The 26,744-nt window shown below is 38.7% G+C and overlaps 1 protein-coding gene across 7 annotated transcripts in view; it reads left to right on the top strand.

Annotated features, from left to right (window-relative positions):
- The window catches only part of ANKRD44 (ankyrin repeat domain 44), a 229,412-nt gene that overhangs the window by 107,203 nt on the left and 95,465 nt on the right, over positions 1–26,744 (top strand). For 4 of the 7 annotated variants that reach the window (XM_042949565.1, XM_042949572.1, XM_042949569.1 and 1 more), the window contains exons 15-16: positions 900–983; positions 4,802–4,913. In XM_042949565.1, the coding sequence (XP_042805499.1) occupies positions 900–983; positions 4,802–4,913 (196 nt within the window). The remainder of the gene's footprint in view (positions 1–899; positions 984–4,801; positions 4,914–26,744) is intronic. The other 3 variants (XM_042949566.1, XM_042949570.1, XM_042949568.1) reach the window with 1 other exon arrangement.

The following is a 26,744-nucleotide window of genomic DNA, read 5'->3' as shown; positions in this document are numbered from 1 at the left end:
TACACAGTGACCCACGGTAAGAAATACATTTGATGTCATGACCCAGTATATGTACTCAAATATATAGGTTTTAAATACCTATATGTCTATATAGATGTGTGTGTGTGTGTAAAAAGGAGGCAGAATTTCATAAAACCATATTTACTTTTACTATGTGTGATCATTCTGATATTTTCTCTTTTATCTTGTTAAAAAAAAACCCTAATTACTGCAGTCTACTAAATTAATTTCATAATTCCATAATGGATTATAATCCATATTTCCAGTTTGGGAAACACTATTTTTCTTTTTATGTTTACATAATATTGGCAAATCTGATGTTCCTACACTCTGGATCCCGTAGACCCATAGGTTATTAATTCGACAAACATTTATTGAGACCTTACTACATAGCAGGCTCTATGCTGCTCACTTAGAAAAGAATGTGGGAGCAAGTACACTTCAATGTTAAAGCTGAGAAAGGAATCCTATGTGATGAAGAATTTCTCTGTCAGTTGAAGAGTGACTAGAACCCCATTCCTGGATAAGTGAGATGCTGAACTGACAAGGAGGCAACAAGGAATGTGGTAGGAGTCAGGGAGGTCTAAGCTAAATTGCCTCCTATTTACTTGGGGAGTTTAGGATATTTATAGAGGGGAGGACGACTTAATTGTTGTCTTCCTTACTGAAACCAGGGTGGAAATTCTAGGAAAGTCATGTTCTCAGTTGGGTTTCTTGGGAGAGAATAGATTTACTGGATGGCCTTTAAGAGAACCACGTAGATCCTCAATGAAAATCAGGAGTGCTTATTTCTTTTGGGTTGGGGGAAAAGTTGTTGAGATAGAAGTTGTACCAAAATCACTAGCAGCTTTGCCATTAAAACAAATAATTGTAATTTTTTTTCTTTCCCTTATGTTGAGAAGTAAGACTATCTTAGGAAATGCCCATGAAAATTCAGAAGAACTTGAAAGAGCCAGAGAGCTGAAGGAAAAGGAAGCCACATTGTAAGTTTCTTCTCAGCTTAAAGCACAAGTTGTAATTACTGATGCTTGTCTGCTTTTCTGGGTTGTCACGTAGGGCAGCCCTTGCTATTCTAGGGTTTGATTTGGGATATTGAGGAAGCGATATGGGCTTGCCTTTAGTGAAGAGGAAATGGTTCTTTTAATATATCCCTTAATTATGCTATTTTTACACAAGGAACTCTTCCTAAAATTGAACCCTTTGCCAAGACCATCACTGTGATTGGTCAGCAGTTTTTAGGAACAGGTGTCTTAAATATCATTTTTGACTGCCATGCATCATATGCCTCAGGGGACACATTAAGCCTCCTCTCAGGCCATCAGCTCTCCTTTAATGACCTGGGGGTAACTATTTACCAGGTCCTATAAATAAATGTTTTGAAATTTCAGCGTGCAATACTGTGGTTGTGTTCTCCCTCCCCTCCCCAACCCACAAACATCAGCTCACAAACAGTCCTTCACTCTTTCCCACAACTTCTCCTGCCCCACCTCATCCCACCTCTCTCTCTGGCTTCTGGCAGAGACTTAGCTAGTACTGTGACAAGGGCCAGAGTCCCTGCCATCACCCAGGGGGGTTGATGCACAGGAAGCTGTAATGCCTCATCCTCTGAGAGTCCTTGTGCAACAAAGCAGAGTGTGAAGGTTGTGCTCTGCTCAGTGCAGTAGCCAGCGTGTCGCTGGTGTTCAGTGACTGTTAAACAAATGAACAAAGGAATGATTACTGCCCACACTTTGTGTCCTGCCTCCTTGAAACTAGTGGATACAGTTCTCTTAAGAGTCTGCACCCACACAGTTCCTAACTTGTTTATTCTCTTCTCCAGTTGTCAGAAGAACCAATTTCTTTGTGACCTGAAGGCTTGTGTCCCCTCTAGGGTCTTCCCACTGTCCACTGGGCTGTCCTCCCAGGTCCAGACCATTGTGGAAGAGAAGTTAGAAAGTGTGGCCCTGATACAGTTTGTGGGACGTAACTTGGGCTGTTACTGGGGTGGGGACAGGAAACATGGCCATGAGTAAAGCAGAATGACCAAGGTTTTGCCCTAATATTCCAAACTTAATGATATTCAAAGACTGTAGAATTTTAAGCCACATCAGCCAGCACCCCCTTCTCCAGTGAAATCGTGCCAAGAACAGCCCTCTTACCCTCTTACGGCTGATGGAGAGGGAAAAAGCAGGACAGGCAAGGGAGGCAGGGAACCAGGCTTCCTGAGAGCTCTTCCAAGCAGAGAGGCTACATCTCTCATCCAGATACATCTCTGACTTAACGTGCAGGTCTTGATTTTGCAGCGCAGGTGCCCAAAGTGGTAGCCACAGCCCTGGGAGGAGAAGAGATAAGCATCCCCAGTTAAAACTGGAATGTATTTTCCCTTGGAAACGATATGGAGAATATTCAAATTCTACAGTGCTGTTGTTTTTTCAAATCACACTGCTGGTAGTATAGTTCAGCTATATCCTGGGGTAAATGACACTTTGGGAGCAATTCCAAGTTTTTTCCGAATTACGTATTAAATCCGCCAACTGGCTTTTTACAATGTGACTCTTTCAGGAGCTGGGGGTTGTGAATCCACTAGAACCCTTTTCCTATTGAATGATTTTATTTCAAGAGCCAAATTCTATTTAAAATGAGTCATACCTGGGATCCCGTCCATGGACATTTAATTGCCAAAATAAAAAAAGACTTCCTTTTAAGGTACAAATCACCAAAGACAGAATGATATCAGAACTCCAATAATAGTTTGATTTATTATGGAGCATTTGATGGATAAATCAGGTAACTTGTAGATATTTAGTGTAAAAAATTTGTGTCTTTTATCAGTTTTTCTAGAAATTAAAATATCTGTGTTAATCGTCTCTATGTGTGACTTATTTACTCCTTTTGCCTTATGCCAAAAGATAGGTAAGTGTTTGAGTCACAGGATGATGTATGGAAGTGTTGAATTATTGTATTGTACACCTGAAATTAATATAACACGGTATGTGAACTAACTGGAATTAAAGTAAAAACTTTTAAAAAAATAGAACCAAAAATAAAGTGTTTGAGGAAACAATAGGCATTTTCCCTTGGATGGTCTTATTTAATGTACATGCTTCCATTGCATATTTTGATGTAAGTATAATTCGAGCATTTGAGAATTTTGATTTGAGTATGAAATTGAATCAGCTTGACCTTGTAGAGGACACATTTGTCCCACTGCCATGGATATAAAACTGAAATTATGGAGTGGTGCTTCCTGACTACTTATTCTCTCTTTGACCAGAAGACCTTGAACAGAATTCCTACATCCCCCGGCACTTGTGTCCTGGGCTTTGGGGCATTTCAGCCAAGTTGGAGCCACATCACACCCCTACCTCCAACCCATTGTAAAGATTGTGGCTCTTTTAGAAAAATTATAATTCTTTCTGAAAAGGCTTTCTAAGTTTATTATTAATTATTTTGTTCTAGTCTATACATAATGATGCAATTTAAGCGTCTGTCTTCAGATGTGGTTACTGAGTTAATCTTTTATATTTTTTAAGTGTTCGCCCGTTCCTTTAATCTTTTTATTATTTGGGCTATTCTTAAGTTCTTTTGCTGTTGTTATTTTCTTATTCTTCCTAATTTTCATTTTCTAACCTTTGGATTGATGGTAGTCTCCAATAGCAAGGTTAAAAGTAGATCCCTCTCTCTTGCTGTAATGGCCTGACCACTTCTTTGTTACATTTGAGAGCTCATCTTTTGAACGTGGAACTCAAAATCTCATTACTCAGTAATCCTGACGACAGACAGTTTCTGTACTTTAAGGTGAAAAGGAAAAAGAGAATTATTCTTTATTATGCTAAGTGAAGTAAGTCAGAGAAAGACAGATATCATATAATCTCACTTATGTGTGGAATCGAAACAACAAAACAGGTGAACAAACAAACATAACCAGACACAGACTCATAAGTACAGAGAACAAACTGGTGGTTGCCAGAGGATAGGGGCGGAAGAATGGGCAAAATAGGTAAAGGGGATTAGAGATACAAATTTCCAGTTGTAAAATAAATAAGTCATGGAGATGAAAAGCACAGCACAGGGAATCAATAATATTGTAGTAACATTGGTGACAGACGGCAGCTACACTTGCTGTGGTGAGCACAGCATAATGTATAGAATTGCTGAATCACAATGTTGTACACCTGAAACTAATATACAATTGTATGCAAACTATAAAAACAAAACCAATCAATGCAGGAAGAGACAAATGGATTATTGTAACAGAACAGAGTCCAGAAATGAGCCCATGTATGGATAAACATGCAATAATTGATAATGACATTAAAACAACTCAGTGAAAAGGGGATAGTACTTTCAATAAATTGAGGTGGGGGACGGTACTTAACTACCCTCTTGTTCCTAAAGCTTTTCCTGAATTCTAGAATGGCTATTTTAAGCTGAAGTAAAGATGGATACAGAAAACACAAACATGTAAAACTTTTAATACATAAACCTTCATTGCTGTAGGATATTTTTTAAAGTTTATTTATTTTGAGAGAGAGAGAGGGGGGAACAGAGAGGGGGAGAGACGGAATCCCAAGCAGGCTCTGCACTGACAGTACAGGGCTCAAACTCATGAACTGTGAGATCATGGCCTGAGTCAAGATCAAGAGTTAGAAGCATAACCGACTGAGCCACCCAGGCACCCCATTGCTGTAGGACTTTTAAAGAAACACTTAAATTCACAAAGTGCTTTGTGGAACATTTATAATAGGAGAATATTTACATTAATTATAACTTTTACTCTAGAGATGTTTTCTAAAATAACACCCCATTTTTATACTTGCAGATGTCTAGAGTTTCTGCTTCAAAATGATGCAAACCCATCTATCCGGGACAAGGAAGGTTACAATAGCATACATTATGCTGCTGCCTATGGCCACAGACAATGTCTGGAATTGGTAAGCTGTACTGTCTTGTTTTGTTTCCTCTAACACACACACACACACCACACCACACACAGACCCAACCCTGAAAATGCCGGTCTTAATCTCTCACAGATGCCCTCACTGCCTGATTAAGTCCCCACTAGAAATCACCTTGAAGATATTCTGTGGTAAATGATTATATGTTTACTTTACAACAGGTAGATCTCAATGTTTCATTTCTGTGCATCCTAATCTCACAGCTACTGCTTTTCATATTAACTTGGACTAGGAATGTTAGACCTCTGTATGGACAGTTTGTATTTTAAAGATAATTTGGATGTATCAAATAGGTTCAGTATATATTTCCAGTCACACTTATCACCCTATGTGTTGTAAGATGACTTACATAGCTGCTAGGCATATGGGTTTGTCATGGTCCCACATTTGTAGTCTAGAGAGAGAAATTGACAAGGGCTCAACAGCAAAATTTATTGGAATTTCCAAACTGCCCCAAATTTCAAACCTGCAGCTATCGAAAAACACCTGGGGTTTTGGAGTCAGAAATTCTTCTACTGGTATAGGTCATCAGACACAAACTTAAATGACCACAGGGACAGAAATGGAAAGTAAGCCAGTGAAGTGAGCCCAGGTGTAGAGCAATAGGGAGCAGTGGGGACTGTGGCCAGTAGGACATGTTATGTCTAAAGGGAGAAACAGCCAGTCAGCTCCAGTGAGTGAGATCAGGTGGTAATTCATACTCAGGGATGAACTCCAGTGTTTCAAGGAAAGCTAGAAATGTAGACTTTTTATGTGAAATTTCCTATTTCAAAAACACTGGGTGGACCAGGAAGAAAAACTACAGATTTGTGGTTAAATCCTGGCTGCTGGCCCCCATTTGTCATCTCCTGAGCATCGCCCATGGGTCAGCTTCACTAGGACGCATGGGGCATCCCAAACTCACTATCTTTGGTCCATTGGTAGGTGCCACCTTCCTCAGTGGACTCCAACTCTTTTCCTTGTCTTTTTAAAAGGAGTAGTCCTGGGGAGACTGGGTGGCTCAGTCGGTTAAGCAACCAACTTCAGCTCAGGTCATGATCTCCCAGTTTGTGAGTTCGAGCCCTACATCGGGCTCTGGGCTGACAGCTTGGAACCTGGAGCCTGCTTTGGATTCTGTGTCTTCCTCCCTCTCTCTGCCCCTCCCTGCTCATGTTCTGTCTCTCTCTCTCCTTCAAAAACAAATAAACATTTTTTTAATTTAAGAAATACATAAATAAATGGAGTAGTCCTACTTTTCAGAGTTATTGAGGAGATATGTTTGAGAAAACACTTGCACTTTATCAACTGCACAATCTATTAAGGAAGGCCTGAGGCGGAAAGCCAGCAAGCAGTTGTGTCAGTGCCTCCATAGAAATGACTGAATGATGTTCTAGCTGGTTCCTTTACCTTTGACCTTGCTGCCAGATTTAAGTGGTTCCACTTAGGGTCATTCTTACTATATTTCTCTTAACCGTGAATGTGGGGAAATGTTCATAAACATTTGAAAATAGAGAGGTGATTATTCTGGTGTTGCTAGGTGTGGCATTTATTGGTGAATTATATCTACCATCATCATTCTTGAAGACTTCTAAGTCTCCTTTCCTGAGGTTCTCGTGGTTGCTGAAGACTTCCTTGTTTGACCTTGAAGGTGTCATTTTCCCCCTACTCCTGATTCTGTTATAGTTCCCCTTCCAGTTACAGAGGCTGCAAACGAATTACCCCAAAATTAGTGGCTTAAAACAACAGCAATTATTTAATATCTCTTATTGATCAGGAATTCAGGAGTGGCTGAGCTGAGTAGTTATTGTTAAAGATATCCTGTGAGATTACAGACAATGTCTGAGGCTGGGATAATCTCAAACACTTCTTCACTCATGTCAGTTACCTGGCTTGTAAGATTTAAATAGCTTCTGTGGGGCTTCTGTCTGTGGTTTTCTCTAGCATGGTGGTTTCAGAATAGCTGGATATCTTACGTGGTGGCTCAGGGATCAAAAGGAGTGATCCGGAAGATCACTTCAGGGATCCAGAAGAGAGTGGGAGACAGCCAGTGTGAGAATGAATGAGAGAAAGACAGTATCAGTCTTAATGATCTAGCCTTGAAGGTCACACAGGGTTACCCTAGAGAGGAGAAGTAGACTCCACCTTTCAAAGGGAAGAGTGTCAAAGGATTTATAGACATATTTTAAAACCATCCAGTTTCCTAGGAAGATGTAGAAAGCCAATGATTTCATAGCCTTCTGTAAGATGGACTTTAATGGAGAACCACAAGTGGCCAAGGGGCAATCCTTTATCTTATAGATGGGCAAACCAAACCACAGGGCATTAACTGGTTTGTGCCAAAGACATAGCCCTGGTCAGTGGAAGAAGCAGTCTCATGAATCAGGATTCCTGATTTAAAAAACAAAAAATATTTTCTATACCATGCTGCTTTCCATTGCAGGGCAAAGCTCTACCACCACCCAAGCCTTTTCAGCATAGAGCAAAAGCTTGGAAGGAACTGGTTAAGATGTAAGACAGGGTCACTTCTGCCTCCCAACACCAGCATTGCTGTGGAAGTTGATCTAGACCTATCACCATATAGGACTCTATGTTTAGGTCCCATATAAGAAAGGCTCCTCCCAAAGTTTGTACGTGTGTGTGTCTGTGTGTTTAGTAATCAGTGGCAGAGAGTGAAGGCTTACTATTGTTACTACCCGTCATAAGCCTGCATTCCAAAATGTACTTAAGACACAGCTGTCTTTAATTGGTCTTCTCTATGAAAACCACATGTCATAACTGGACATACAAACTTTTATTACAAAGTTATTATAGTCTTAATAACTTTGCTGTTTTAAAGTACTTTGAGGAGTTATCTTTAATCCCATAGCATGAGTAACTCTGAGAATGATTGTTCTGTAACATTTTCTTTCTATGTAAATAATATATTGCATATTATTTTCATTTTTCAGGAAAGCCATTTCAGGGCCACTATTTCTGTTATCCAACGAAAACATTTTCTGTCCCTAAGAAGGTTTTGGAAGTTCTGTCTAATAATGAAATTACCCCTTGATTATATCAAAACTTGCCCTATGTGATTTACAAAGAAATGATTATTCTTGGCAATTTTAAGACATTCAAAAGTGGGTAGGGAAAGTATTCAGTGGTCTTAATTTGTACTGTCAGCTGAGAAAGCCAGACTATCAATATAAATTGGTAGAAAGGTCATCATTGTTTGCTTTCAGGAAAGGACCTCAGTGGGTTATTTATAACACAGACAGGATGAAAATTCTCCTCATAACCCTGAATGATTGTGGTTGTATGGAACGTTCTGTATATTTCCATTTTGGAATGCATCCTCCAATTCCTCTTGGGGTGTGGTTCAACTAAGCAGAGATCCTAAGCAAGCTATCAACATTCTTGTACCTGCTCCCTCCCACTCAACACACAGTTCTGAGCTCTCCCCTAGGACCAGCATCATAGAGCCAGACCACTGCAGGCATCTTAGCCATACTGCTGGCTCGCAGCACTGTGAACAGATTTGGGAGTGGCTGAGACCACCACTAATGGCATTTACTACATGTTCGTCACATGCCAGGGATGCCATTTAATTATTTTTTCTTTCAGTTTTATTGAGATATATTTGACAACAACATATTAGGTTAAGGTATACAGCATAATGACTTGACTTACATGTATCGTGAAATAATTACCACAATAAGTTTAGTTAACATCTATTACCTCATATAGACACACACACACACACACACACACACACACACACACACACACACACACAAAAGAAAAGAAAAAGAAAAGGAAGTGTTTTTTTCCCTTGTGATGAGAATAAGGCTTGTTCTTTTAAAAAAATTTTTTTTAATGTTTATTTATTTTTGAAAGAGAGAGAGGGTGGGGGAGGGTCAGAGAAAGGGGGCACAGAAGATCCAAAGCAGGCTCTGCACTGACAGCAGTAAGCCTGATACAGGGCTCAAACTCACAAACTGTGAGATCATGACCTGACCCAAAGTCGGATGCTCAACCAACTGAGCCACCCAGGCACCCCAGGTTTGTTCTTGATACAAGAAGTAGGGTTTTTGAAGGGCGGCTTTTCTAATTTATACTCCCTGTCTCTTTCTCTAGGACCACAATACCCTCAAATTCCTTAAAAGCCCCATTTCTTTGGGTGCTAGATATTAAACCACCTCACTTTGGGTGGTTTCTAGCACTTTGGGTGCTAGAAAGTAAACCACCTCACCAGTATGCTAGGTAGTTCATTCCTCATACTCACCACTGCCATGCCAGTCTGCTCCCTCATCTCACCACACAAACACCCCTGTCCTTCAGGGGGGTGGGGGATCCTTTTAACAAATCGATCCTGACTCTGTGCCAGGTGCTAGAATTACGCCAGTGAAAGACATGTTTCTAGTAGCCCTGAATGGCTTACTTGAGCCTCACAGCAGGAAGTATGCAGGGAATCATTTCTTTATGTCTCATTGCCTAGCCTATGTTTCTGGCCTGTGGAGGGAGTGGAGCAAATCAGTATTCATAGCCCCTGAACCTCTCCTGTGAGACCAGGGCCTTAGTCCTTTGGGAGCCTGTGTAGCATTGAAGAGGGTGGGTGGCCTTCGGAGCCAGCTGATTAGTAAGGTTGGTAACATTTGTCTTTCACTTCTCTTCTCATCTAGTTGAGCAATTATTGTGATTATGCATATCATTAAATATGTATCATTAATTTTGATGCAGATTTTACTTGACTCTGACATTTAACTTGGTATGGGCTTACTTGGCATTCATGCTTCATGGCTCCTGTCTGTGATCATAAGCTTAGAATTTATAAACCATACTTTGTGTTCAGCCTATTTTGCTGTAATCAAAAGGGAACAGAAATTATTTTAGTCATTTTCATTCTACTTCCCTTATATAAAGTTATATGGAATTCATTCCTTGAGCAAACAACTTCTAGAAAGTAGTATGAACTCCTTAGCCTTGGTAGAATAGCCAAGGCTCGGGATTCTGCCAAGTTTGCCTACTTAGGCCAGTGTTCTCAGCTGGTTGTGATCAAAAATGTATGTACTATGGGTACAAGCAAAAATCTCCCCACAAATACATACTGAGAGCTGTGATAAGTCATAATCAATTGAGCTCAAAATATCAAAGCAGAATGAAAGAGACTTGGCTAATAAAGCATCTCATGTCTGAATACAACTTATGTCTGAGCGGAGGAATGGAGTTGGCAAAGGAGAGCCCTGTGCCTCCCCTTTCTTGGAATGCATCTTACTAGCTCTGAAGGGAAAAATTACAGAATCATGCCCCTATTTGGAATTTGTGAGTTTATATTGGTGTGCTGCTTTTCTTTTATAGTATTAAAGATTTGTCTGTGAACATAAAGATCTTTGTGGCTTTGTTATTGAAATGGAAAAATGTATGTGCCAATATAATTACGTAAATTGCCTGCAGAAATTTAGAAAGATTGTTTGAAAACTCCAGGCCTGTGATTAAATTCAGTCCGAGATTATACCATGCCAAATTACTTGGAATTTGGCTCCTTCCCTGGGACCTTCGCCTCCTTTCACTGTTACAAGCTAACTTGAACTTCAACTGTGAGAGTCTGTGGGGATGACAGACGCCCCTACATGTCTCTCCAAGGAGTTTCTGGGATTCTCTGAAGATAAGTATAACTTGGGCAACTGAACTCTGAAATTATGCTGCTTTGAGATAAACTACTTAATGTTTTGGTTGGTTCTTGCGTTTATCACAGGACCTTAGGAAACCATTACTACATGGCTCTGTATAAGATGTTCTTACATTGGCAATGTCTAATTAAGCTTCTGAAGGCTGAGAAAGCAGTGAAAAAGAGGAGGGTTACAAGCAGTCATCTAAATATGAGAAGATGAAAAACCAGCAAACATGAACCCCAGCCCCAAACAAGTCCCCGATGATGTTTTTCTGTCCCCAGAGGTGCATGTCAGAGATGTACCTGGAGGTGTATATGACCTCCCAGCAAGAAGACTTCCAATGGGCAGAGGAGACCTCAACAATGCTGGTCTTGTTTTTTTCTCCTAATTTAGTTGAAGAGAAACATAAAATCTTATGAGGAACTCTCAGGGAGGGAATGGAGGGGTGGGCACAGATCTTTTGATGCCACTGGCAGCCTACTGGGCTCGCAATATAAATGTAAAAACTCACAAAATTTGAATCAGAATGTGACATGAATCTGTATTCAGAAGACTGGAATAGACAATATTTTATGACACAATGTTTCATTTATTTTTTTGTAATACAGCAGAATTTTTGTGTGTGTCTTTACTGTGAATGAATTTGGCAATCGATGAAGGAATCATTCAACCAGGTGTATGCCCCAGGAAAGTGGGGCATTTCATTTCATTTCATGGGGCACATGACATTTCACATTTCAAAGTGAAATACAAGTGTTCCAACCCATGGCCTCCTTCCCCATTTAAGAAGTTGGAGATCCAAGAGCAGATTTCTTTGGAGACAGGTCTGCTATGAATCCCACTGCTGCTCCCCTCCCACCATAGCAGAGGCTAAGGATGATTTCACCTGACCCCAAGCCCAGTGACAGAAGCTTCAAGGAGATTTCTTGGATCCCTGATATGTGTTCCATGAAATTTAGGGGCCGGTAGACTGGCATATGATAAATCTGAAGACTAAATAGCTCTGACCAGAGGTTGCTTGCCAACAAACCAGAGGTCTGTGTTTGAGAAATACTCCATCCCCACCAATGATGGGTCAGAAGCGTACATTTCCTAGTGTCCAAATGTGAGCCAAGGGCCAGAGCCGGGTTGGCATTCTCCTAGATCCTATTCAAGAGTGAGGAGACCCAGGCTGCCTGGAGAGGAACGTGAGCTATCAGCAGAGAGGTGCATTCATACGGGGAGAGGAAACTGCAGGTGAGAGGTCCCAGGGATGGGGGTGTTGCTGGAGAACCTACATAAGCATCCCAGAGAGACAGTTTTAAACATCTGACCTGGACAGAGAATGTCACTGCCAGAAGGGTGCCAGTCAGTCAGACCATGGTCCGTGTCCCCTTCTGTGTCCTCCTTTCCCCAACTCTTCTAGTCCTGGAGGAGGCAGAGGCAGACAATGAGGGTAAAGGAGGAGGAGGAGCCTGAGGCTGGGGAACAGAAAAGTCAGTCTTGTCTCCTTCCTTCCCCCCTGCAGCCTATGCAGGAGGCATAGAGAAGCTTCAACATTAAACAGCATTCAGTTTGTGATTACTACACTAGAGTAGGTGTACTACTTACTGATATGAACTTATACTTGTAACTAAAGTGCCTGAGGAACTTTTTGTTATTGGCTAGAGATTTTATCTGGTAGCAGGAAAAGGAAGCAGGAAAAGAAGTAGCTCCATAAAGGAGATTAGACCTGGTGTGGGGAGAAGGAGAATTAAGTTCGTGTTTGATTATACCCCATGGCTTACTGGTTCAGTACAAAGTCACACACTTAGAATCATTGTTTTAGGAAAGATGAATGCCCAGCTGTAAGGTAGAATAAACAATTATCCTTTAAATGTATGTGGATCTAAATACCAACTGGGTAAGACAGAGGTTTTAGTAATCCCACACACTTATCAGGTGCCCAAAATTGTGGAACAAATTAAAAACACTTATGAATGATTAAGCTTGACTTAGTGATAAAACTTAAATGCTATTTTATAACTATTGTGATAACTGTCCTGTTAGGAAGGTATTTCATAGAAGAGACACAGGTGAGAGAAGAAATGAAAATTTACTTTTCTGTGGTTTGGCCTTTTCTTTAGATTTGATTATTTCCTAGCACCAACTCATTTTATTGCAATATCCCCTCCACTTTTTTCCTCCTCAAGATCTGAAAACCTATACTAATGTATCAAACCAATAGGAAGACATCCACCAAGTTAAAATTACACACACCCACACTCACATGCATACATGCCCACATACACATTTTCTGTCGTTTCTTCCAGATAGATCATGAGCACTAAGGGACTCAAAGAAGGGGGATTATTGCTCCTGGTATGGGAGCTTCTAAGGACTCAGTGATGTAGGAGAAAGGAAGATTTCTCAAAGAGAATATAGCTTGTTTTTTTAAGTGTTTATTTATTTTTGAGAGAGTAGAGACAGAGCACAGTTGGGAGGAGCAGAGAGAGAGGGGGAGGCACAGAATCCAAAGCAGGCTCCAGGCTCTGAGCTGTCAGCACAGAGTCCAACGCGGGGCTCAAACTCACAAACCGTGAGATCATGACCTGAGCTGAAGTCAGACACTTACCTGACTGAGCCACCCAGGTGCCCCAAGAGAATATAGTTTAAAAGCAAAAATAATAATAATCTGGCCTTTCTTCCCTCCCTCTTTTTTTCCTTCCTTCTTTCCTCCCTTTTCCTTCCTTCCTACTCATTTAAAAACCTGTAGGGCAGGAGAGTAGTCCAGTTTGGGCTGGAGCCCAAGGAGGAGATGCCAGAAGGCAGCCCAGAAAAGATTAGAACCCACTGAAGGAGAGTGTCCTATTTTTTTTTTTAATGTGTATGCATCAATCAGTAGAACTGCAATGTATACAAAACCAAAACCAATTGAACTGAAAAGATCAAGAAATCCACAATTAACGGTTACTGACTTTAACACTTCTCTCTCGATAATGGATAGAACGACTAGACAGAAAATCATCACGCATATAGAAAAGCTTCAATAATACCATCAACAAGAGGATCTAATTGACGTTTATACAACACTCCACCCAACAAAAACAATGCGTATTTTTTAAGTGCCCATGAAACATTCACCAGGATATCCTGAACCATAGAACAAACCTCAACAAATGTAAAAGAATTGAAATCATAGAGGATATTCTCCTACTACAATGGAATGAAACTGGAAATCAGTAACAGAAAGTTACCAGGAAGAATTCCAGGGCTTGGTAATCAAATAACAGACATCTAAATAATCCATGGGTCAAAGAAAGTCACCTCAAGGGAATACCAAAAAAATACATTGGATTGAATGAAAGGGAAAATATAAAAAATCAGAATTTGGGGGACATAGTTAAATTAATGCAGAAAAAAATTATGGCATTGAATGCTTACATTAGAAAAGAGAAAAAGTCTCAAGTCAATAATCTAAGTTTCTACCTCAAGAATAAAAAAAAGAAAGAGCAGAGTAAGCCCCAAATAAGCATAAAAAGGAAATAATAGAAATGGGAGCAAAAATAAATAAAATTGAAAACAGAAAAATAATGGAGAAAATTAATTTTTAAAAATTGGATTCTTTGAAAAGATTAATAAGTTGGCAAACCTCTACTGAGACTGTGACCCAAAGAGAGGGGAGAGAGAGAGAGAGAGAGAGAGAGAGAGAGAGAGAAGATAGAAATTCCCAGTATCAGGAATGAAATGAAATATTACTACAAACCTTTCAGACATCGGAAGGATAATATTGTGAATAGCTGTACATACATACATTTGACAATTTAGGTGAAATGGATCAATTAATCATAAAACACAAATGACGTAAACATTAGGAAAAAATTAAAAAAAAAAAAAGGGGGGGCGCCTGGGTGGCTCAGTCAGTTAAGCGTCCAACTTCGGCTCAGGTCACGATTTCACGGTTCATGGGTTCGAGCCCCGCATAGGGCTCTGTGCTGACAGCTCAGAGCCTGGAGCCTGTTTCAGATTCTCAGAGAGAGTGTCTCCCTCTTTCTCTGCCCCTCCCCCACTCGTGCTCTGTCTCCCTCTGTCTCAAAAATAAATAAACATTAAAAAAATTAAAAAATTTTTAAAGTTTAAATTTTTAAAATTTTTAAAAAATTAAAAAACACAAATTACTGCAACTTACCCAATGTAAAGTGGATCATTTGAATAGCCCTGTAACTATTTAGAAAATTGGATTTTAAAATTCTCCCCAAAGAAATATCCAGATCGAGATGATTTCACTGGAGAATTATGCCAAATATTTAAAGAGTTAACAATTCTGTACAATATCTTCTGAAAAAATGGAATAGGAAGGAACACCATCTGATTCATTTATGAAGCTAATACCCTGACACCAAAACCAAGCAAAAACAGAGAAATATAGACCAATATATCTCAAGAATATAGAAGCAAACATCCTTAGAATATTAAAAAATAGAATTCAGTAACATATACAAGAAATTATATATCATAACCAAGTGAGATTAGTATAGGGAAAGCCTATTTTAATAATTGAAAATCAATGCAATTCACCATATGAATAGGCTAAAGAAGAAACATCACATGATTACGTCAAACAATGCAGAAAAAATTGTGACAGAACTCAACACCTTGAATAGATTTTTTAAAAACTCTCGGAAAAGATAGGAATAGAGAGGAAGTTTCTCAATTTGATAAAAAAGCACCTAACGACTTCATAAAGAACAAGTAACATTATGCGAAGGGCTGAACACTTCCGCCTAAAATGTGGAACGAGGCAAAGATGTCTGCTTTCACAGCTCTTCTCTAACATTGTGCTGGAAGCTCCAGCCAGAGCAAAAAAGTCAGAAAAGGAAATAAAAGGTATAAAGAACAGAAAGGGAAAAGTAAAACCCCCTGTTTGTGAATAACATGATTGTCTACAGAGGGAATCCCAGGGAACCAACAACAACAAAAGAAACTTGTAGGCAAATGTAGCAGGGTTACAGGATACAAAATAAACATGCAAAAATTAGTTGCACTGTTACATACTAAGAATGAACATGTAGATATCAAAAATACAGTGTCATTTATGACTGCCACAAAAAATGAAATATGGGACTTGTATGCTGAAAAGTACTAAATGCTGATGAAAGAAATCAAGGAAGATCTAAAAACGGGGAGACATTTTGAACTTTATGGCACCAGAGTTCACGGAACTTTGATCAATGATAAAAAGTCATCAGACCTTCATTTCCTGAAAGAATCAATCCCTCAAACAAAACAAAACCCTACTTCTCTTTGAAAGTCTGTTCTGGTAGAGAAGTTTAACAGCTCTGCCTATTTTTAGTAAAGTCGCAATAATGAGCATTTATTACAGGCATGTTGGGCTGGGCTCTGTGCCTGCATCGTCTCATTTAATTCTCACAACAACACTGAAGGAGCTCCTATTTTTATCTGTGTTTCACATGTGAGTACCCTAACGTACAAAGAAAAATTAATTTGTTCTGGGTCATACAGCTGGTGTGATGTAGAACCAGGACTCAAACCCATGTTTATCGGATTTGGTATTTCAGGCTTTTAACCATTATGTGGTACTGCCTGGAAGACTGGCAAATTCCACACTCTGAAAGATAAAGCTGTCTCAGAGCATCTAAATTCCACATCAACCAAGACAATGACATCCAACCAAGATAGTGCCGAGATGTGCAGTCATTAGGCATTGTCAAAGGAAATATCAATAACGGAAATTATTGATGGATAATATCAATAACGGTTATGTCTGTGTCATCTTTGGACACCTTGTCTAGAGGTCTGCATTTTCTTTTTTCAGTCAGGAGAGCAGAACTACCTTACAGCGTTATCCACCGAGTGAGAAGTAAAATGACCCCCGATACAGCTCCCAAGTACATCCCACTGCAGCCCTGAGCCCTGGACTGTGGCACATATTTTCATAAAAGTACTCTTACTTGGACCTAGCCCTTGTCCTGGAATCTCTGTTCAGTATCTTTGAAACAGCTGCTGTCAGCCTGGCCTCACTCTCCTTATAAGAACAGCTGCCAGGGATGACCCCTTCCAGCCTGGGGGGGTGGGGGGTGGGTAGGGAAGGGCCAGAGGAAGAATGACTTCCCAGCAAGATTGTTTCTCCAAAGATGCCTTATCCTTAACAGCTGCCAAGGACTTGACATTTTTGAAGCCTAGATCAGGTCCCTATAATAATCACATCTTCCCTTGATCCTCATTCAGTAACAGAAGATATAGAAGCTTGAGCATTATCAGAATAAGAGCTGACATAGACACCTGTGCCTTCAGGTCATGGGGTTATGATAGTCACAAAGAACAAAGAGCCTTTCTAAGATTCCAAAGGAGGGTAGAGGCTCAGCCATCTGTAACAGCTGAAAAGGATATTTGGAAAAACCAAATCACTGAGTAATAACAGATTTATTTTCTCATATGAGCAGATACCTATAAGCTAAGTGGTAACATCATGGGATTTAAATTCTGTGCCATTCAGACTTGGAAAGTAGTTTTGTTAACATTAAATGATAAAATTCACTGGGTCACTGGGAAGGCAATTTAATACAGTCGGGACTTCATAGAATTTTTTTCTAGGAAAAATTTGTAGTTTTCCAAACACATGATTTATTTCACACAAAAATTCCTCTTATTCCATAAAGATTTTTCAGTTAATAGCAATCTTCTTTGCATCTCAAATCCCCACAATGATGTGAGACAAACTGTGTAAAAAATAATCCAGTGCTTGCTTCAGCAGCATATAAAAAAGAAATAATCCGAAGCAATCCTTTCAGACAAGCAGCATATTTTCAGTGTCATTCTGTCTCTAAAAATATTGTTTAAAGTGTAAGGAATATTACAATAAATATGGTACATAATTAGGATTTCCTGTGTACTGGTCTTTTTAAGGCTCTATTACTACCAGCAGTTGGTGAGGTTGGAGATCAGGGTCAACATATCAGCTTTTACAAGTTCATAAATGTTATTAGTCCTCCTTATTAGTCATATGAGACTGATAAGCAAGACCATTCTTTATTAACTTACAGTGAAAAGTCCAACTGCTAAGAGGACCGAAGTATTCATGTCATTTGCTATAGCTACGCTCCCTTCCAAAGAGGGGATCCAGTTTTATAAACTGAATAAAGATCAGAAGTCTTCTTCCTGTCTATAAAATTAAAATCAAGGAGTTGAGTACAAGTCAATGAGCTCAAACTCTGGTAACCTCATGTATTCTCCTGTACTTGAGACCCGGTGCCTTGTCAATCAGAATATCCTTGGTAACCTATCCAGGAGTTAAAGAAGCCCTTACTACTGGTACTACTTTTCCCAGATTCCAGGAAAACGGATCTAGCAGTCCCCTGGGACAACTTCCAAGGGGTGGCTTCTTTTACATTAGCTACCTTTAGGATGGTTGCTTTCTGGAGGTATAGAGTAAATTACAGGGCAATATGCTAGGAACCATGGCTGATATATATTAGGCATGAATATTACTTTCAAGGAGATTGTAATCTATGCAAGTATGGAATATGGGAGGTAAGATATATACTATATAGATATTGGCTCAAAATGTCACTCACATTTCCTAGCTCCCCGTATGGTAATAATAGGACTAACATAACTATCCCCAAATTATTTCTCTGGCCCTGTCCCCTCTCATTCTGCCTAAGCTTTGGCTCCAATTCATTCTGAAAAGCTTTTGGCATGTTTCCCATGTGCTCTATGCATTTCTCTTGGCTACTACAGAACACCCACTATTTTCCTTCTCTCCTGTCCATGCCTGCTAAGGTGGTATCTGCCATTAACATCCAAAAAGCCATTTGGTCGCCGATGTGCAGGAAAGACACTGCTCCCATTGCTGTCCACCGGTGTCAATGCAGAGGCTGCCAGTGCTGTGCCCAACGTGTGGGGTCTTCACTCAACCACTTCCTGTGGTGCCACTGATCATTTCCTTAGACCTCCCACTCTACGACTTGTGCCTGCGCCTATGGGAGCTGTGCCAGAGGCGGGGGCGTTGGTATCGTTGCAAGTTTAAGGACGTCTGCATCACACAGGCCTGAGTTGGAATGCCAGCTGTGTCCTTACCTACCTGCAAGGTCTTTAAGCATTTTACTTCACTTCTGTGAGTCTCTGTATCTTGCCTAATCTGTCAAATAGGGGTTAGGTTGCTCTGAGGATTTAATGGAATAATGTAAGCAAAGTGCCTAGCACTGTGCCTGCCATGTGATGGGTATCAGTAGCAGCTATCATTGTATCTTTGTTTAGTGTATCCTAATTCCCCCGTCTGCTAGGCACTGGGCTGTGTTGCCAGGTCTGAAAGATGAAGAAGCCACTGTACCTGGGAGTTTATTGTCCAGTAATGGGAATCAGCATGTAAATCAATGTGGTAAAGTACTATAATTGCTCTTTTAGAATTCTGTGTTTCTGATATTCTTACCATCATCCAAGATAAAATATGATGTCCAAGAAGTACTGGTGACATGCTGTGAGAGTTCAGAGGAGGGCACATCTCTTTCTGGGTTCAGTGGTTAATGAGAGATCCACTGACACTTGTCAGCATAATGTGTTTGCTGAGCTTGTCTCTAGATTTCTTGTTTCATCACCCCACCGTTTGTGTCAATATGGAATAGCAGACCAAACCTGAAATGAATTGAGTGATGGAGAATGCGGGCAGATGTTCGGACTTGGTTGATAAATTGACCAATACCTCATTTTCAAAATACCAGAGAACCTGCTTTCAAAAAGTTTCTTTGCTTTTGATGGTATTTGCATCATCCACTAGATAGAAAAGACATAAATGACACATACCTTGGAGTAGGAAAGTGGATGCTGGGTCTCAAATTGTGCTCCTGAATCCCACCACCATCTGGGATCAGCCATTCATAAAAGATTAAATGCGAGGCAGGCACATATCTGAATACATGTGTGTCAGTCTCTCCCATCTGTTTTAATTTTGCTTAAAATAATAACAGCTTTCTTTACCCACTTACTTGACTCTGCTAATTCTTTTAATGTTCATTAGGTAGAAGTAGTCTGTGGTGGTTAGCTAGTGTTTCAGAATCCTACCAAGATGAGCTTTAATTGAATCATTAGAAATTTTCTGTAAAGCTGTATATTTTATTGACTGGGCTAGAATCACTAAAATCTTCATCAATGCTTAGAGTGGGAAATTTATACTGTAACTTAACATAAATATGGTGTACAAAGGGACATTACATTGGTTTGTACAGCCTTGAGGTAAGCAAAGTCTGAAACAGAATACCTTTTCCATTGCACAATTTTTAAATATTAAAAAATTAATAATTTTTGTATTCAAATCTATTATGTTCTTTGTTCTCTTTTTCTGCAATTTTTAATCATATTACCATATGATTACCATGTCCCTCAGCTTCCACATCCCTCTCCAAACTACCTACCCCCTAAATAAAACCTCTCTTGCCCTAGGCAAATAAATTTCACCTTGCGCTGAGGCAGAAAGTAAATTAACACGGTAATATAAGTCAGGGTAACATGGGAATATCATCTAGATGAAAATTATCATTGATTAAAAGAGGTAACTTTTAAATTTAAGAATTGCTCTCAGAAGTCACCATGGAAACATGAGGCTAGTATTATTGTTTTTCCTGGTAATACACAAAGAACTGTATATGCTTAGCAAGTGGAATTGAGCAAATATAATACCCATGACCCTGAATATTTTACAGGGTTGACTACTTGTCACCATTTCAATATGTCTGTCACTTAATGCAATCAAGTGTTTTGCAGTGCAGAACTTCAACTGAATTAGCTCTCAGTTGAGTACTTTTGTTGATAGATATGTGGATAATGGACAGGGGGCTTGAATGCATTTTACATAGTATGAGATCCAGGACACCTGCTGCCTTTTTGTCTTAGATATCCACTTAGAGTGGTGATTAGGCCTCATACTTACGAATACTCTCTTATAATGAAAGTCTTTGTTGATATCATTCACATTTTATCAATGAATTAATATTACCCCAGGAAGTGAAAAATTAAACAACTGACATCAAATCTAGGCTTCTGACCTTCATTAAAATTAATCATGATTTCTTCTCATCTTCTATGGCATCCTTTCTCTGTTTACAAGGCTTTAATTTGCACAAGACAGCGCAATAACCATTCAATGCTGAAAAATGCTATAAAGATTCACAGGCTAAATGTAGAGAGAACACCCTCTGAATCCCCCAATTCAACTCTAGTGCTTTTTTCCCGATAACTTTGAGCCCAAACCGATTTAAATATTTGGTGACTTTGGGGACCTGCAATGTCAGGGGTGGGATGACGGAGTAGATAATTACTAGTATGTGCAGTAACTGCAGTCCCAAGAGATTTTTCCAGATAGTACTTAGAGAGAAAGAATTCTTTACTGTTGGAATGAAAAAGCAGGCTGTTACCTACAGTGGCACCATCTGGTGGTTTCACTGTTAATGTCGCTGCATATTTATTAAGAACATATAATGTGCCAGGTGTCCACTCTATAAAGTGGACCCGGCTTCATCTTGATGGATTCGGCATATATTGCCAACTGGCAAAAGTGCTGAAAATAAATGAATGGACTGCTCTGTTGGAAATATGTGGTTCCTATAAGATTCTTTTTCTGATCCCAATTCCCAGACATGTTTCATTTCATTTAGAGAAATCACAAAAAAATTTTGACAGGAGCAAAAAGAACTGTTATGTGGTCGGACCAATGTGGACAAGTTACAGAAGATTATAAAATGCTTGAGAATAAGGATTTAATCTTACTTCAATATTATCTACAGTTTTTCTTTTGCTCAAGGTAGAACAAAAAAAAATAGTTTTTAGACTGAAAGTGTCCATCCAAAATGTGATAATTCTAAACAAAATATTGGCATATTAAGTGTAACAATATGCTAAAAAAGATAATATATCACAAATGAATGGGAGTATTCCAGAAATACAAAATAGTTTAACACTAGAAAATTAATGAGGGTAATTTACCACATTAACAGAAAAAGCAGAAAAACATCAGATGAACGTCTCCATCGATATAGTAAAAGTATGTGGTAAAACTCAATGCTCATTTGTAAAAACAAAAAAAATCCTAGCAGCATAGGAAAAGACAACAACTCCATTAATCTGATAAAGATTATCTGCAAAATATCCATGGCAAACATCATACTTAATAGTGAAATATTGACAGCTTTTTTCCTTACAGTAAGAACAAGACAAATATACTTGCTATCTCCCCTTTTGTACAACATTGGATGGGGAGTTCTAGTTGGTAAAATAAGGGGAAAAAAGGAAATAAAAGTGTAGTAGACAAATGGCCCTCCAAAGATGTTCACACCCTAATTCCTGGAACCTGTGAATATGTTTCTTTATATGGCAAATGACACTTTGCAGGTGCTAATAAGCTACAGACAATAAGATCAGTGATGGGTTAATTGAATATGCATATAGAGAGAAATGAATTTTTTTCTACCTCATACCATATACAAAGTTCAATTCAAGATGGATTGGTAAGAGTATAAGGTCAACATACAAAAGGCAATTATATTTCTATATATCACTAACAAAAACAAGTAAGAAATAAAAATTTTTAAACATACCATTTATAAAAGATAGATATTTCTATTAGCATCTAAAATATTATATAAAATGTTCTTTCCATAAAAACTACAAGAGTATTGAGAAAAATTAGAGATGACCTAGTAAACGCCCTTATTTTTACCATATACAAGGTTAATATGTTAAAAATCCGTTGTTTTTCTATATCTCATTAACCACAACTAGGAAATGAAATTTTAAAGAGATACCACTTAAAAAATTCTAATTTTCAATAACATAAAAAATATTAAGTGCCCTTACCTTAAAGCTACAATATATTATGGAGAACAATTAACTCTGATTCAATACACAGAAAAACATATTATTTCCACTAGTTAAAAAGACTCAATACTGTAAAAATAATAACTCTCTTCAACTCATCCAAATCCCTGTGGGGCTTTGTATATGTGTGTAAACTGGAAAGCTGATTTACAGTTTCATATGGAAATACAAAGGGCAAAGAGTATACAAGGCAATCTTGAAAAAGAACAACGTGGGGTCTTACACTTCCACATATCAAAATCTTAGTAACGAAAACAATATGATATTAGAGCAAAGGCAGATGAACTAGCCAATGTAACAGAATGGGGAGTTGGAAAAAATATCCACACATGTATGGTATCCTGGCTCATGGTAAAGGTGGCAGAGCAGTTCAGTGGGGGGAGGGAGAGTCTTTTCACTAACAGTTAATTGAATGTGCACATGGTAAAAATAAACCTTTTCTTTATATACAAGATTTAATTCAAGATGGATTAAATCTATAATTCAAGATGGATTAAATCTATACATGTAGATATATACGTGAAAGTTACAACAATAAAGCTTTTAGAAAAAGCATTGGAGAACATCTTCATGACTTAGAGGAAAAGATTTCTTAAATAAGATGTAAAAATAATAAACCAAAAAAAAATTGGATATACTGGAATATATTAACTTTAAAAGTTTTCTTCATTAAAAGACACCATTAAGAGAATGTATGGGCATGAGGTACACCTGAGTGGCTCTGTCGATTGAGCGGCTGACCCTTGATTTCAGCTCAGGTCATGATCGCAGGGTTGTGGGATCGAGCCCTGCATTGGGCTCTGTGCTGAGTGTGGAGCCTGCTTGGGATTCTCTCTCTATTTCCCTCTGCCCCTCTCCCCCACTCATGCTCTTTCTTTTTCTAAAATACAAAATAAAATAAAATAAATGTTTAAAAAAGAGTGTAAAGGCAAGCTTCAGCATGCAATATATTCATATGAAAAAACAGAATATATAAATAACTCTTAAAGAATATATAAAGAAACTTTAAAAACCAATAAGAAAAAGATAAGCAATCAATAGAAAAATCGATAAAAAATCTGAACAGGCACTTCATAAAAAAGGATATCCAATAAACATGAAAAGTAGTTCAACCCTATTAGCCATCAAGGAAATGCAGATTAGAACCACAATGTATGTATTCATGTTCTATTGCTGCTATAACAAATTACCACAAATTTGGTGGTTTACAGCAATGCAAATTTATTATTTTACAGTTCTATAGGTTAGAAGTCTAACAAAGGTCTCATTGCCCTGAAATGAAGATGTTGATAGCATTCATTACTTTCTGGACGCTCTAGGAAAGAATCTATTTCCCTTTCTTTTTAGCTTCTATGCACCACCCTCACTCTCTGATTTTCTCCTCTTCTCTGTTTTCAAAGCCAGCAATGTTGCATCTCTCTGACACTTCTTCCACTGTGTACATCTGGGACCACCACTGGGAAAGATTCTCCACTTTTATGACTTGTGTGATTAGATTACTTCTACCCAGATAATCCACAGTAATTCACCCATCTTTTTTTTTCATGTTTATTTATTTTTGACAGTGAGAGAGACAGAGTGCAAGCAGGGGAGGGGCAGAGAGAGAGGGAGACACAGAATCTGAAGCAGGCTCCAGGCTACAAGCTGTCAGCATAGAGCCAGATGCGGGGCTTGAACTCATGGATTATGAGATCATGCTCTGAACTGAAGTCAGACGCTCAATCCACTGAGCCACTCAGGCGCCCCCCCCCCCCTTTTTTTTAATTCCTCCATCTTAAGGTCACATCAGTAAATTCTCTTTTGCCATATAAGGTAATATATTCATAGGTTCTAGGAATTAAAACATAGATGTTTTGGGGAGCTATTCTGTCTACCACATTATGCCTCAACTTCACAGCCACCAAAATTGCCAGTGAAAAAAAAAACCAAGTATTGATAAGGATGTGGAACAAGTATAACTCCCCTACACTGCTGCTGAAAGTAGAACCACTTTGTCATTGTTGCCTTCGTCATTGTCTTCTTCCTCTTCTTCTTCTTCTCTTCCTGCTTATTATTATTATTATTATTATTATTATTATTATTATTATTACTATTATTTTGGCCTTCATTTTGAAAGATGTTTCACTGGTTATATGATGTTGTATTGACAACTTTTTTATTTCAGTACTTTAATGTCATTCCATGGTCTTCTGATTTATATAATTTCTCATGAGAAATCTGCTGTAATTCTTTGTTTCTCTGAATGTAATATTTCAGTTTTTTCTCTGGCTATCTTAAAGATTTTCTCTTTATCTATGGGCTTCAGCTGTTTGGCTAACATGTATGTAGGTGTATTTCCTCCCCTTTGGCATTTATCCTGCTTGAAGTTCCCTGGATTTCTTGGACGTGTGATTTGATATCTTTTTAATTTTGGAAAATTCAGATTTTTGCTAGCTCTTTCTTCATTTTCTGGGACTCCAAATACATATATATTATACTGTTTGATATAGTCCTGTAGTTCTTGATACTTTATTATTTTTTCTTTCACTACTTGTTTTATCCTCTGTGTTTCCATTTGGATCACTTCTGTTGACCTGTTTTCAAGTCCACTGGTTTTTGCTTCCATGGTTTTTAGTCTGAGGGTGAATCCTTCAAAGGAATTCTTCATCTCTGATATGATTTTTCCCTCATATTTCCATTTAACTCTTTGTATAGTTTTTATCTCTCTGCTGCTTTCCCCATTTGTTCATGCTTATTTTTGTACTTTCTTTACTGAATCATTTCACATGTTTTTCTTAGGTATTTTATAGTTTATGACTCTAGTTCCACTATCTGGATCATTCATCTTAGAATCCTATACTATATTGCTTTATCTCTTAAAAGTAGGTTGTGGGTTTTTTTCTTGCTTTTTTTATGTCTCTCATAATTTTGGAATGAATAATTGAAGTTATGTGTGGAAAAACAGTGAAGACTGAAGTAAATAATATTTATAACTGGAAATGAGTAGCCCATACAACTACACATACGAACACATAGTTTACACTACACATACGAACATGGGTTAATCTCACATACATAATGTTGATCAGAAGAACCAGATACAAAAGAATACATTCTTTATGATACCACTTCAAAAGAGCTCAAAAGTGAGCAAAATTAACCTCTGGTGTTAGAAGTCGGAATAGTGGTTAATCTTGGAAGGGGTTAATGTTTAGGGGGCATGAGAAGGACTTTTTAATTCCTAGTAATGTTGTATTTCATCTTTTTTTTTTTTAATTTTAACTTTTTTTGAGAGAGAGAGAGAGTAGGGGGAGGGGCAGAGAGAGAGGGAGACACAGAATCCAAAGCAGGATGTAGGCTCTTAGCTGTAGGCACAGAACCCGATGTGGGGCTCGAACTCACAGACTGCGAGATCATGACCTGAACTGAAATCAGACGCTTAACTGAGCCACCCAGGCGCCCCTAATGTTGTATTTCCTGACTTGTGTGCTGGTCACATAAAATTCTTTCTGCTAGGTGATTCCTCCGAGTCAAGGTATCATGTTTCTGTTAAACTGAAAATTCCTTTCCTAGAAGGAAACACGTCTGCTGGCATCTTAGCTCAGAAAGAGCAAAAACTTGAAAGAATGAGAAATAGGACTGATAAATTCTTTGTGAGAGAGACTTGAGCTGCCTAGGGCCATCATAAGACTATTGAGTGGATGAAGGATTCTTGGTCCAAATAACTTTCTGTTTTCCCAGGTCTACCCCAGGCTGATGCCTCCTGGGACTGTATCTTTTCCATATTCTGTGGCCTCAAAACATCTATCACTATATCATCCATACAGAAGGTATTCTGTATGTGTGGCTTTAACCATAGAGTTACTAGAAGTATTATTTTAAAAGAGCCGTGAGAATATCTATATGGTCCTGTACGCATCAGGAAACTGTCATGAGTCAAAGAGAAATTCCCCAGTGCTTAACAATGAGGAACTGAAAATAGCTAGTGGACGAGAGATCACTTACCTGCTTCCAGGATCACTATAGGCATAATTTATTTCTTGCTTATTGACTTCTATCAAGACAGTCTCATTACCTGAGTGGTAGGTACAAGGATTTTCTTCATTTTGTACTTATATAAGACTTTCATTATTTTTTTTGCCTAACTATCTAGACTTTAATTTTAAAGGATGTGTTTCAGGTACCTGAGTCACTCAGTTGTTAGGCATCTGACTTTAGCTCAGGTCATAATCTCACGGTTCATGAGTTCGAGTCCCACATTGGGTGAGCTTGAGCCCCACTTTGGGTGAGCTTGAACCTTCACTTTGGGTGAGCACAAGCCCCACTTTGGGTAAAACACGAGCCCCACATT

Source organism: Panthera leo, chromosome C1 (genome assembly GCF_018350215.1).
Source record: "Panthera leo isolate Ple1 chromosome C1, P.leo_Ple1_pat1.1, whole genome shotgun sequence".
Lineage (NCBI taxonomy): Eukaryota > Metazoa > Chordata > Mammalia > Carnivora > Felidae > Panthera > Panthera leo.
Note: the sequence above shows the minus strand (reverse complement) of the source record. Positions and strands in the feature narration are given on the sequence as shown.